The sequence below is a fragment of the Leptodactylus fuscus genome, chromosome 8 (assembly GCF_031893055.1).
Source record: "Leptodactylus fuscus isolate aLepFus1 chromosome 8, aLepFus1.hap2, whole genome shotgun sequence".
NCBI lineage: Eukaryota > Metazoa > Chordata > Amphibia > Anura > Leptodactylidae > Leptodactylus > Leptodactylus fuscus.
In genome coordinates this window covers 46,792,397-46,807,283 of record NC_134272.1, presented here as the reverse complement: position 1 = coordinate 46,807,283, position 14,887 = coordinate 46,792,397, and the positions used below count along the sequence as shown (strand labels likewise).

Sequence of the window (14,887 nt, the reverse complement as noted above, 5' to 3'; positions counted from 1 at the left end):
GTACATTCTCTGATTTCTGGAAATGGGAAAATGGAAGGTCACCAATACTACCCCCCCACCCCAAGACATTATATGTCTTTATGACCTGATCTGAGCATGAATCATCACTTTCTTCACTTCTTCATGGCTCTCATGGCTTCTGATGGCTCTATTACGCAGACTCCAGCAGACATGAAGAGGAGAAGGAGTCAGCCTTCTACATCCGCACAATAGAGTCAGAGAACTCTGGCTCTATTGCGCAGAGGAGAAGGACAGAATGATCTTCTGTTTTCAGAAGATCCAGACAGGAAGAGAAGTAAGTATGACAGGGTGTGTGTGTGTGTGTGGGGGGGGGGGGGGTGAGCTGAGTTAGTCGGTTACTTAGGTAGGGCTACTAGTCTGTGTACTATCTAGGGAAACAGGGAATGGGAGGGAAAGAGAGGGAGATCTGATTGAAGAGCAATGCATGATGGTAGTTGTAGGAAAAGAGAACAGGAAGCTTCCCATGTAAATAATTGCAGAGGATACCAGGGGCTCCCAGAGAAACCCAGAAATTACTCAAAACACTGCTAAAGTTATTTGAGTGCACTTATTAACCCATTAATAGCACTAACAGTTTTTTGCCCAGAAAACCCCTTTAAGATATACACCCATAATCCCCTCACAGATCAGCTGCTTAAAGCAGCATTGGCACTCAGGGAGAGCTGCTGTCACATTCATTTGTCATGTGGTCTGCTTGCAGGTCAGTCCCATTCAAGTGAATAGTGCTAAGCTGCACTACCAAGTACTGCCCCTATGAAATATACAGCACCATAGCTGGTATTAAGTGACATGGCTGCAGCGCTCATCCTAACGCTACAATCTCATCAAACAGCAAATCTGTGAAGGTGCTGGGAGTTATACCCCCAGTGATCAGATATTAATGATCTCTCCAAGGGGTAGGTTATGAATATTTAAAGGGGTTTTCTCACAAAGCAAGTTATTCTCTAGTACTTCATCTATGAAAGGAGTGTGAGCATGCTGGCTATCCAAAACTCTATTTAGAATGGGGAACAAAAGGTCTGAGTGGTCCTTCTCTGATCTTCAAGTTATTCCATTTTCTTTGGATAGGCAATAACTTGCTTCATGGAAAAACCCTTTAAGTTCCCTCCATCTAAAATGACATTTTGTTAAAGATCATACACTACTTAGCATTACAAATATGCAATAATCTAACATCTGGAAAGACGCAGATATGTTTTTAGGCCCTTCAAAGAAGTTAGTGCTCTTGTAAAGCTAATGTAACATCTTATAACTACTATGTTCTGCCAAAGATACAACGCAAAGGCCCTTGTAAGTATGAAACAAGAGATTGCTGCAATATGCTGACTTGGAAGAAGTTCTTAAGGTGACAGGGGCTTTACATGTTTACATGCAGGAATACAACTACTTCTAAACACTGTGAGACATTAAAGGGGTTAAATGGAGGAGCTTTCCTTATTTATGGCATTATAAGTTGAAAGACTCCCCTTTTCTTCAAAACATCCAGCATCCTCTCTCCCTACCCTGAGAACAGACAGCCCCTAACATAGAAGAACACAGTGCAGAAAGAGTTCCCGTCTCCTTATTTGGGCAGATGGAGTCACAGCATCATAGAGGTTTTTTTTTCCTTTCTCAGGAACATGCATGGGAAGCCCCAGCTATAGAAACCCAGTCAGTGAGGCTGGGAATCATATACTCCCCACCAGGGAGTAGGATGTCCCTGAACTCCTGGCCAGATGTGGATGACAGACATCAACACATAATTGTCACAAATAATACAACACATATTGGAGTGGGATGCTGTAAGGCATATATATATATATATATATATATATATATATATATATATATATCAGTAGTATTATAGATATTTTCAGATAATGCTGCATAAATCCCATCTATTTTATGTGCCAAATTCAACTGAATGTGAATACATGTTAATAACTTTAAATTTCTGATTGATTGTATCTGCATTACAAATGTGATGCTCATACACACTGTGTGTGTGTGTGTATATATATATATATATATATATATATATATATATATACACAATGTATACTTATGCTATATGTATAATATATTAATATGTACATATATATATATATATATATATATATATATATATATATATATAAGTTCATTGATTTTATGCCAATGTACACTGATGCCTGTGCCTCTCCATGGGTAACACAATATAAATTTAGTCTGTTTAGCTCTGCTCACACAAACTTCAGTGAAGTTATCTGAACTTTTTTCCAATAGGTATTAGTTTTATTTTACAAACACAAAGTTTGCAACAATCTTCATAAATGCTAAGCCTTCAGTCAATAATAACCCCTTCACTACCAGAAGCGCTGGTTAAAAAAAAGTATTCTGGAAACTGAAGGGTTACAGCACTAAGGTGCACTAGACTGCCCATACCTAAGAACAGAGGATGAGCTCCCAACCCCTCCCTCCTGCTCTCCCTAGACTCCATCCCTCCCACTGTGGAGATGGCTCAGTCTATATAGAGGGACTGCAAACTGAAGGGGAATTTGGACTGTCCCAGCTGTGAGCTGTACAGGTTCCAGTCTCTGTCTTCAATTCAACCTCTGCTTAAGTAATTGGATATCTGTAAGTAGGCGCTGTTGTTATTACTATAGGAGTTCTGTACCTGCTATCCTTCTAGTTAGACATTAGTGTAATATACAAATGTATATAGATAGAGAAGGTGGCTCTGTGGCAGTGAATGAGTTAACATGTAATGTGTCAGGCCAGTGCCCCTGCAATGGTTGAATGTGTCATGTGTCAAAGGCTTATCCTTTGGTTATCATATTCTGTTAGGTTAACCTTGCAGTTAAGAAAGTTCATGTGAAAGTTTCAGTTTTTCAGCACAATGACAGCTACTGTCATGGATGTCAAAGTGCATTACATGACCTGCAAGCAGGTACATTGTGCATAGATTCTAGACATGACGCTATGTCGGCCTTGCAGTACATGTAACTGTTTAAATAATGTTTCCATTTATTCTAAAACTTTGTAGAAAAAGACTCGATCTATAAATTCAAGGGCAGATATTTTTATTACAATGTTTCTGTGTATTAACAATATTGACAGAATAGAACACATTATCACTGCATATGTATCTAGATCACTGGTGCCTGCAACATTTCTCCTTCTATGCATTATCCTTCCAAATTTGTCAAACCCTTTCACTGCCATAGCTAGCGCTGGCAATCGAGCATCCTTACTCTTAATGTAGACTTCTCCAATAGGAGAGTTTGCTTCTGGCCTGATAACAGGAGTGTATATCAAGCATGGCTTTGAATCTCTATTAGCACTTGACGTTTTACTTACTTACTAGTTTCTTCAGACAAACTTTTTTTTTTTCCCTAAAAGGTATTTGTTTGGTATGATACAGTTATCGTGTCTTCAGGGAAACATGACCTTATATGGGCCCATGCACCAACATCAGCAGAGGACCACTGCGGGGAAATGGCTCTCACTTCTCATCTTCAATATTCTTTAGCTTTTTATAATAACCTATGTAGCTGTATCATATGGTCTAAGTATGGAATTTTAGCAAAGTCTTCATATTATGTATCCAAGATCATTTTCCCCAAATTGTTCGAAAAGATCTGAAACTCAGAACTTTTTGAAATCTATCTGATTTTGTTATAGCGCTTTGCAGAAAGTTGGGGATACATGACATATGTAACATGAGACAAAATGAAACAGATCATGATGCTATTTCCTATGACTTTAAGTCACTTACTTATTTTAATCATTTGTATAGTGCCAACATATTCTACAGTGTTGTACAGAGACTGCCGTATGGGGCTCCCAGTTTAAAGTTGTTATTTCATACACTCTATGGCCAATGGAATAGGAAGCCAGTTTGCCAGTATTGATCAGTTTATGGAGCATGGGACCAAAACAAAATGTTTCGAACCTATTTCATTCATTTATATATCACCAACACATACTGCAGAGCTGCACAGAGATTGTCATCACTCACTTTGTTTCCTGTCCCTACTGTGGCTCACAATCTCAATTACAAATGAACATATCAAGTGTAGGTAGAAATCCATGCAAACAAGGGGCAAACACACCAACTCTATGCAGAGGTTGCCTTTGGTCTAGTGCAAACCCAGGACTCCAGCGATGCAAGATAACCATGCTGACCACTGAGCTATTGTGCAGCTTACTCATTTTTGGGGGGTAAATCTGTCTCTATCGAGGATTTATCAAATTGTACTTTGTCTGTTTTTGTATAGGTGAATGTAACATTATAACAACTCAGATTGTATTTCATTGGAATCCACTAGAAAGGCCAGTGACATATGGCTGGTTATCGCCAGGGTTAATAACTTGTCTTTCAACTGTGTTTGTATTTGATCCAGACAACACACTGATATGTTTTACATTCCTCCTCTGCAGATCTCCTGCAGATAACACCCCTATTGACATGTCAAAGTATAGGGTAAGCAGCGATTTGGTGGGAACATAGTGCAACTCAAAGGGACTTTCCAAGAATAAGTTCCTTCCTGGCTCTAATGACGTTAATTACTGGAAAAAGTAGAATAGTGAAAATAGATTAAAGAAAAACTACAAAAGACGCCGGCACTAAAACCATCATAGTTGAAAGGCCTTTCCTAAATGTTGGCTGCTGGTTTACTAATTTCCTTTGCACTTGTCATGCTCCAGTCTAGAGATGGTCAACCATCATTATCCAGCTACATTGTGTTAATCCAAGTTGGGTCCTAGACATAATTATATGTCCTTGCACTGATAATGGTTGCCTCTATTGCTACTAAAACCACCATGTTTCCAATGTCTAATCTATGACATATTTATGTATTGCCCTTTACACTAGAACTGTCTGGAATGTACAAAAAAATATTGCAATATACTTCTATTCACCTAACAGCTCACAGTGATACGTTATAGACTAAAGACTATCTGGCTCATATACCCTATACACTTACACCCTAGTGATATGCCTTTCACTTAATCCTTCTTAAGGTACACTTGTCTATCCACGTTATATGTCACCTCCGAGGTCAGCAGTCTTTATGAAGCTTCACATAGACAGTCCAACATACCAAATCTATACCCTTGCCTTTGTCATCACCTGGTCCTCTGGGCCAATTGTTTCCTTATCACAAGAGCCAGGCTTTAACTTCTTTTAATCACCTCCTTTACTTCTAATCTTGAGTTTTCATGCTTCCTTTGGCGGACTCTCTTCCTTTCTAACCACTCACCAGAATAATACACCCACAACTTCAAGATTTCCAGTCCACTAGATGGAGATCAGTGTTGGAATATTTTATAAAGGAAAAAAATATAATTACTAGTTACTCTTCTATTCTGCCTGTAGATAAATCCAAAGATTAGGCTTTTTGCTGCCTGATATCAATTTTATATTTTCTTTGTTCTCTACTAGGTGACCTTTAAGTCAAAATGTCGCAAAAAACACTGACCGAAGATGAGAAGTTCCTCTTTGTGGACAAGGATTTCATAAACAGCCCTGCAGCCCAGGCAGATTGGACAGCCAAAAAGTTGGTTTGGGTCCCCTCTGAGAAAAATGGATTTGAAGCAGCAAGTATCAAGGAAGAGAAAGGCGATGAGGTCCTTATTGAAATGGAGAATGGAAGGAAAATGACAATAAGCAAGGATGATGTCCAAAAGATGAACCCCCCTAAATTCTCCAAGGTGGAGGACATGGCAGAACTGACTTGCCTCAATGAAGCTTCTGTGCTGCACAATTTAAGAGAAAGATATTTCTCCGGCCTAATCTATGTAAGTCATTGAAAGTTTTTGAACTGATTTTTTTAATATGGGTTTTATAACATTATCTCCAAATGAAGTGGTTACGCCACATGGATAAATGATGGGATCAGTGTTGGGTTTGCATAACTTTCTGTTTTGCAAAAAAGGCAAAAATAGGCTACATATCATATTTCACTGATGTCTTGGTATTGTGCTGCTATTGAATATTTCCCCTTTTCTAATATTAATATTACTAAAAAAAAAGACAGCAGTAACCCCCCCCCCATTCAACTTCGTAGATGAGCTGATTAGCCTACATTTTTTGGTAGGTTGGTTTGCTCCACCGTAGTTTAAGTGTTTGCCCACCGTGAATTTATGTTACATTGCACTTTTATGAGCGACCACTTTGTACTCTAGAACATAAACCTAATGGGAGCTTATCCCTTTTACTAGCTCTATACTGAAGCATTCTAGAGAATAGTATGTTGATTCAGTACTCTGTTTTATGGAGTTTATGTTCAGCTGCCCCTTGTCATCTTCAGTCAGTCAATATGACCTAATGGAGCTTGTCATGCCATATAAGGAAAGGGGGCACCTTAAACGGGGGAAGGGACTTTCCTAAAGTGGTCAGCCTGATATTATCTAATGAATCATACCTACATCTACCCTTTCATTATGTCTTGTAAAGTGGCCATTGTTTATTATGTAGTTTTTCCAGTCCCCTTTTTTAGGTCCTTACATGTATTGTACATTACGTCAGTTATGGACATCAATAGTCCTACATAATACTCAGTATATTTCCAAAATTATGTTTAGATACACAAAGTAAGATAAGCAGCAGCAATGGAAGAACAAAACATTATACAAGTTAACTTAAGAATGTTTTTGAAGTGAGGGCGGAAACTGGAGAACCATGAAAAAGCCTGTGCCAACTCTGGGAGAACATACAAACCCTATACAGATGTTACATTAGTCAGACCATAGTTCTGTAGTGCAAGAATGATAACCATTGAGCCACCCATGAACATAGGAAGTCTTAAAGCGTATTCACTAGGATATGCCATCACTTTATGATTGGTATGGGTCTGACCCATAGAAAAGCAAATGGCCCTGAGAATGAATGGACTGCAATCCTAATCCAGCTATGTGTTCTCTTTGTAGTTTTCCTAATGCCACAGCTACTTGGCTGCACATAGAACTGCAGAGAGGAAAAAATTAGATCTGAGCTGTGGCCCCTTAACCTAAGGAGGTCATTCTGTGACATAGGAGTACCCCTTAAATGTGTTCTTAAATATAAATAATTATGGAATTGTTCCTTGTAACACACCACATTAACTAAAAACTGAATTCTAATCAGATATTTATTCTTATGACTATAGACTTGATTAATAGAAATGCACCATTGACTTGTAACAATTCAATTCCATGAGTCACTTTAAATTTGGCTTTGCATTGAGTGCAAGGAAAGGTGACATACAATAGCATTACACAATTCACCAGGTAAATCAGCTGATACCATATGTGTTTTATCTAGGAGAGATAAGTAACGGGGAACAGATCCAGATTTACATTTGTAGACTATTAAAAGTTAAATATTTTTGCAAATATCAATCATTAAAAATTTTGCAGGGTTTTAAAGATTTTCTACAACCATTTTGGCAGTGACAGTTTTTTTTTTTTTTGTCTCGACTGCTTGCCAATGAATTCGATGAATGCAGGAACTTTCTATCAGAAACCCAGCCATGATTTCCTTATTGTGGCCGGATTATCTTCCTACAGATGTAGTGTCCCTGCCCGATAAATTGTCCACAAAAAGGAGATTAAGGCTGGGTTTCTGACAAATACCAGACCATAGAAAGTTCCTGCGTTCGTGGTCATATCCATTGGCACCTGATCAAGACAAGAAACATACCACTAAGATGAGGAGAAGTCTTTAAAGCCATGCAAAATGTTGATTTTGTATGATTGCAAAAATGTTAAGCTTCTAAACTCCTAAACTCCTTTAAGTGAATCCCAGGGCTATGCAATGCTCCGAACTGTACATACAGCTGTCAATCACTGATAGCTCCGCCTCCTGGACTTCTCAACATAGAGAGAGCAGAGATTTCAGTGGATAGATGACAGGATATACTGAATCTTTTCCCACAAAACTATACATTAGTCTGCTCAGCTCCTCCTGCTCTATAACTTGCCCCTGCAGATTGAACAGAACTTTCCATGCAACAAGTTCCTTGTTTTTTTACAGTAATTCTGATCTAATACATGGCTTTATGCGTTCTAAACTTTTATAAAGCTATCAGATGAGAAGCCTAGCACATGAATACTTGATTCTCTGTACAGAATGATATTTTAGTGAATCATCCTCACTTAAGTACACAACAGTCCCTTTATTTCTAAGTTTCCCAGTGGGCAGCATTTCAAGAATGTATTTGGAGCTTATTAACATTAATAATTATCCCCCCCCCCCCATCCTTAAATGTATCTGATACATAATATAATGCAACTATTATTACACTGTTTAAAATTACAACATGTTTTACCAATCTATCAGCTTCCAAGGTTATCCAAATGGTGTCATACTATAAAGACTCTAAAGACCAGCTATTAACAACTACTATTACTAGGAACAGATATTCCTGATAACTGACAAGTGTGAATGTGCTCACAATCTGTCAACACACCAGCAAACACTCATTTGTTGGATGAATACATCTTTTATGCAGCATTACTCCTTTATTGTAGTTTTCTAGGTTTTTTACATGTACTCTAAGGTCAGTCACAATGTTTAAAGCGAGTCTGTCACCAAAACTCTGCATATCAATTCAGTCCAGCAGAGAGAGAGAGTTCAGGGTCACCTGAATTACACAGGGAATCCTGGCCTCCATTGCAGTGATATTGTTATTTTTGGCAACATGTAAAGAACACTTTTGCGCAATGAGGGTGTTGTTGTTGCACCAAAGAAGTAAGCAGCAACACCATCAATGCTCCAAAGCGTTCATTTGTGTTTGGACAAAAAGGTGACTTTGGGTTGATGGTGAGAGACTCGGTTTAATGTTCTAAAGTTGGTAATAGAAACATAAGTCTTAGTGGTCCATTCCATTGCGAAGAACACTGAAACAGAATTCTATATATATTTTTATTTGGTAGTACACTGTCTGAGAAGCCTAATATGTATTGTTCCCTGACCTAACAATTTTTTGCCAATATGGTGTCAGTACCATGTAGGTGAATCTAAAACTGGCCATGCACATAAGATTTGTATCGGCTGAATCTAAATATGTTCTACCAACTATCCAATGTGTATGAGGCCTCTTAATGCTCCCCTGATGACAGATGTTTCCGTACATAAGGATTAGACTGTTGGATTTCAGCTGCCTGATCCTTTTTTTCTTGGAAGATAAGGCTACATTCACATCTACTTAGGAGCCTCCATCAAATTGTTTAACTGAAATAGGCAGACAGAAAAGACCTGCACGCACCACTTTTTTCTCCACTGCTTTCAGTTTAAAACCAATTGACACCCAACACACCCCATTATAGTCAATGGGGTCCATCTGGCTCTGTATGTATATGATATTTTAGAGGTCCACCTTTCCATTGTTCCGGTCCTCTGATGGATCAGAATAACGGACATCCCAATGCAGATGTAAACATAACCTTAGTTTGGTAGCAATCTCTCCCTGTTTAATTCACATATACTGTTTGGCTGAGTGTGTATGTATATGGTCAAGCAGGATGAGATACAGTAGCTGTAAGATGAATAAAATTGTGGGGGAAACACAGTGGCTCAGTGGTTAGCATTGCAGCCTTGCAGCACTGGAGTCCTGGGTTCAAATCTTGCCAGGAACAACATCTGCAAGGAGTTTGTATGTTCTCCATGTGTTTGTGTGTATTTCCTCCCATTCTACAAAGATATACTGAAAGGAAAAAAAATGTACATTGTGATCCCTATATGGGGCTCACAATCTACAAAAAAAAAAAAATGTGTCCATCAGCTATCTAAAATGTATGACCAGCTTAAAGTTATCTGGAATGCCTCATTTGGTCATTTCCATCTACCATCACTTGAAAACCAACAGTAGACTTTTTGATCCATCTGGCTGGAAAATTTGGGCTGCAGTTGGCTGAGAATGCAAGTGTATGGCATGATTGGCTGAAATACACTTTTCATTTTCCACCATGAATAAACCCAGTGAGTCAGTGTTTTTTATAATGGAATCATTGATCTTCCAGTTTAGTCTGTTTCGTTATTGGTGGGATTATCTGTACAAACAATTCTACAGAAGACTGATCTGCTGCAGTGTGACAGATCTAAATCTTATATGTACAGGCAGTCTCTTGTCACCAACTTGTTTCAACTGATGCATAGACGAACCTTCCCAAGAGCAGCACCACTTTTGTCCATGGGCCGTGTCTTGTATTGCATGTCATCCCCACTGTTTTCATCCAGTGTTACTTCTGGTTGTTTAAAGTGACCCTCTCCCACCCTCATTTTCTCTTCTTTTTATACAAGTGATAAGCAGGAAAGAGCTTTCAATACAGAAGCCAGGGGGAAGAATAAAGAAATGCAGGATTTCACAAAAAGGAGCCCAAATATGTTGATAAAGTATTACAACTGTATTAATACTGGCTGAAAATAAAACGTTTCTGAAAGTTTTGTAACACTTTAAATGGATGTAGCCATGGGTATGGCAGGATCCTCTCATGTTTTTAGATCTCTTTAAAGAAATCATTTTGAGTTTGGCTTGGAATAATAGCTCATTTTAGTCCATTAGCTAATCTGGTGTTGATAACAATTATCAGTCTGTATATAGAGGATCATTGCATGTTGGGACCTTTAGGCTATACATGACGCATGTTTGCACCCTATATTCAGGAATGAGGACTGTCTGTTCAGAATTCCCCATCAGAAGTCACCTGGGTAAGGAATTATCTCAGAGCTGGTTCTTCTTGCATATAAGGAGTTGCCCAGTACTTCATCAAGTGCGGTATTATTTCCCAGTATTTCCCATACTACAGACAAGCTTAACTGGCCATGAAATGAGTTTCGTCCTTTTCTTTGATCAGCACAAGAAGTGTGAAGGATTTTTGCAGGAAGGACCTTGCAGAAGTGCTTAGAATGACTTGCAACATGATATATATATATATATATATATATATATATATATATATATATATATATATATATGTAAAATTTTATGTAAAGCCTTCCAATTTAATTACTCACCACTATTATTCATATTATTATAGGATATCTAATGGTTACCTGTGTAGATAAAATTCACATATTATGTTCCTCACATTATAAAATGAATTATATTATAGAAGCTATTATAGTAATCCACTATAATACAAAACCTTGAACTCATCATAGCATTAAAAGTCACTAAAGAACAGACTTATATATCTTATAAATTGAGCTAACATGGTGTGTATTTTTAGCCAAAGTCAGGAGTGTTTATAGTGGGAATGAGAACCATATAGGAAGTTCTTATACATCTCCCTTCCACTCAGGCCACTCCTGACTTTGGCTCAAAAAAACTGCAGCAAAATATGCAACAAAAAAATCATGGGGTCTAGGCCATAGTCTGTCTATTTCTATAAGTTGCTTTTATTTAACACATACATCACATGTCCATATAGCATGTTCTGAGGCGGGACAAAGTATTGTATGTAGCTAATGCATAGAAAGAGCTGTACGGATGTCTAAGGGTATACAAAAATATGTTATGACAGTCCTTGGAATGTTTTTATGCCACTTGTGGTATAAACTGCTGGCACTAGTACAATCAAGTCTTAGCAATCTTAGCAATATATTAGCATCAGATTGGTTGGGTTCTGAGCACTGAGGCCCTCACCACAAGAACAGGAGTGTTTAGGTTCCATTTCTGAATGAAGCAGAGGTCGGACAAGCACACCCTTGCGCCATTCCAATGGGACCATCAGTAATAGCCAAAGTATGTGCTTGCCTAGATGGGAAAAAAAAACATTGAAAGGTGTATTCCAACAAGGAACAAAGATGTAATAGTATAAATATTGAATATAATATGAATGTGTGATAATGGTTCTATCTCAAGAATTCCCACCTATACCTAGTAGCCATTGTATTACAAAATATCACTATTCTATTTAGTATTAAGTCCTATTCTGAAGACTTAATACCAAACAGAATAGAGTGATATTTTGCAGTACAAAGGCTACTACTAGGTATAGGTGGGAATTCCTGAGATAGGACCACTATCATACATTTCTCCTTATGAGATATGAGAGGTGCCAACTGGCATAATAAGCCTGACCAAATGCTACCTGGAAAAGGTCTGCAAATCAGCCCAAGTCACAGTGGATTTTACAGCAGGACCTGGCAGGCAAAATCCGCTGCAGAAATCTTCCTGCTGGTGACTCAGAGATTTCCTGCTTCCATTCATTTCAATAGGACGTTCAGCCAAAATCATCCAGTGATGGAGCAGGGTGCTTCTGTTTTTCTTGAAGCACCTGCCTCCCATTGAAATGAATGGGAAGCAGGATTCTTTTATAGTACATTCTTCCACAAAAATTCCACCATGTGAGTCTATCCTAATGCTGCCTATAGGTATGGTGTAAGTAAGTCAATGTGTGATCTAAGATTAGTGATTGGAGACACTGACTAACTATCTCTGGTCATATTTTAATTAGCTCATTAATGGGCTAGACATTGGCATATAGGGTAGCCAGCTAAAGGTGGCAGTCTTTTCTTCCTTATGTAGGAGAGCTAACGTTCATGGCCAGTATTTATTCACATACCCATTGAAGTACATTGACCCCTTTAGTGTAAACATTATTGAATGTCAACAGTTTGGACTGAACCCAACAGACAATGATATATGTGATGCCAATACATCCTTGAGAGCAGAAACTGAGAACCCCTTTACACAACCTTATGTCTTGGTAAATCTTAATATTTTAGTGTCAAACCTGAGCGAGACTTTCACTGGGGCTCCACTTCCTGTTGGGAACATGTTGGTGCCATAACACTGTTTTAGTTCACCTTTTCAGCTATGGATGATCTATCAGTACAGACACATATCCTAGTCTAGTGTCTGCTGGTATTATTATTGAAAGCCTTATTTCTAAGCCACGGTTCCCTGACCTAACTTGTATTTCTTGATCCAGGAGATAAAGACTTTGCTTGCCGAGTTGTTTGTAACAAATTTGAAAGAGGAAACAAAGAAACAAATTGTTGAAAAACAAGACAGGACTTGATGATAGATACACAGACAGTATATATGGGAGTTTGTGTATGTATAGTACTAGAGTAAGATGAAGGCCATTACAATTTTCCATGTACATGTAATTCTACCCAGATGTTCAATAAATGAGTGAGAATCAAGCGGCATATATTTTCTCTCATGGCTTTAATGGGAAGAAGAAGTACTTGTTGTCAGACACTGAGAATTTCCAACTTTTTACATTCCAATCCTCCTTTTTTCTAATAGTTCCCGGGTGGTTTGGGGACAGGCACATCTCCCACATCCTGTCATCTTCACTGATAGATCTGTCCATATAGGCAACATTAAAGCTGACCATAGACATAAGATCTTTGTCAGCAGTTCCCAAGAATAGTGATCAGGTTCCCAGTTCCTGAAATATGGTGAACCAAGGATCAGACAGGTTGGACCCTTCTGACACTGATGTGTCCACCCGGTTAAGATGTTTGGAGAGCTGTCTTTGGGAACATACACTCACCGGCCACTTTATTAGGTACACCATGCTAGTAACGGGTTGGACCCCCTTTTGCCTTCAGAACTGCCTCAATTCTTCGTGGCATAGATTCAACAAGGTGCTGGAAGCATTCCTTAGAGATTTTGGTCCATATTGACATGATGGCATCACACAGTTGCCGCAGATTTGTCGGCTGCACATCCATGATGCGAATCTCCCGTTCCACCACATCCCAAAGATGCTCTATTGGATTGAGATCTGGTGACTGTGGAGGCCATTGGAGTACAGTGAACTCATTGTCATGTTCAAGAAACCAGTCTGAGATGATTCCAGCTTTATGACATGGCGCATTATCCTGCTGAAAGTAGCCATCAGATGTTGGGTACATTGTGGTCATAAAGGCATGGACATGGTCAGCAACAATACTCAGGTAGGCTTTGGCGTTGCAACGATGCTCAATTGGTACCAAGTGGCCCAAAGAGTGCCAAGAAAATATTCCCCACACCATGACACCACCACCACCAGCCTGAACCGTTGATACAAGGCAGGATGGATCCATGCTTTCATGTTGTTGACGCCAAATTCTGACCCTACCATCCGAATGTCGCAGCGGAAATCGAGACTCATCAGACCAGGCATCGTTTTTCCAATCTTCAATTGTCCAATTTCGATGAGCTTGTGCAAATTGTAGCCTCAGTTTCCTGTTCTTAGCTGAAAGGAGTGGCACCCGGTGTGGTCTTCTGCTGCTGTAGCCCATCTGCCTCAAAGTTCGAAGTACTGTGCGTTCAGAGATGCTCTTCTGGCTACCTTGGTTGTAACGGGTGGCTATGTGAGTCACTGTTGCCTTTCTATCAGCTCGAACCAGTCTGGCCATTCTCCTCTGACCTCTGGCATCAACAACGCATTTCCGCCCACAGAACTGCCGCTCACTGGATGTTTTTTCTTTTTCGGACCATTCTCTGTAAACCCTAGAGATGGTTGTGCGTGAAAATCCCAGTAGATCAGCAGTTTCTGAAATACTCAGACCAGCCCTTCTGGCACCAACAACCATGCCACGTTCAAAGGCACTCAAATCACCTTTCTTCCCCATACTGATGCTCGGTTTGAACTGCAGGAGATTGTCTTGACCATGTCTACATGCCTAAATGCACTGAGTTGCCGCCATGTGATTGGCTGATTAGAAATTAAGTGTTAACGAGCAGTTGGACAGGTGTACCTAATAAAGTGGCTGGTGAGTGTAGTTCTCCAGAGACTTATCTCTTGACTATGGCTGACCCTTTTTGTCACAAATACTTTCTGATTATAAACTAGTCACACTATTGCAATCCTTTAGCCAAAGCTCTTTGAGGCTAGCAACGTTAGAGGTTAAAGGGGTATAGCAATGTTCCAAATGGGGCATGACTTTGTCAAAAATTTTCAAGGTGCGCTGCGCACA

At 39.1% G+C, this 14,887-nt stretch overlaps 1 protein-coding gene across 5 annotated transcripts in view; it reads left to right on the top strand.

The window, feature by feature from the left end:
• Nucleotides 1-2,520: 2,520 nt before the first annotated feature.
• LOC142217062 (myosin-11) overlaps nt 2,521-14,887 on the top strand; it is a 71,343-nt gene continuing 58,976 nt past the window's right edge. For all 5 annotated transcript variants that reach the window (XM_075285245.1, XM_075285246.1, XM_075285243.1 and 2 more), the window contains exons 1-2: nt 2,521-2,616; nt 5,429-5,784. In XM_075285245.1, coding sequence (XP_075141346.1) covers nt 5,446-5,784 — 339 coding nt within the window. In that variant the 5' untranslated portion in view covers nt 2,521-2,616; nt 5,429-5,445. The remainder of the gene's footprint in view (nt 2,617-5,428; nt 5,785-14,887) is intronic.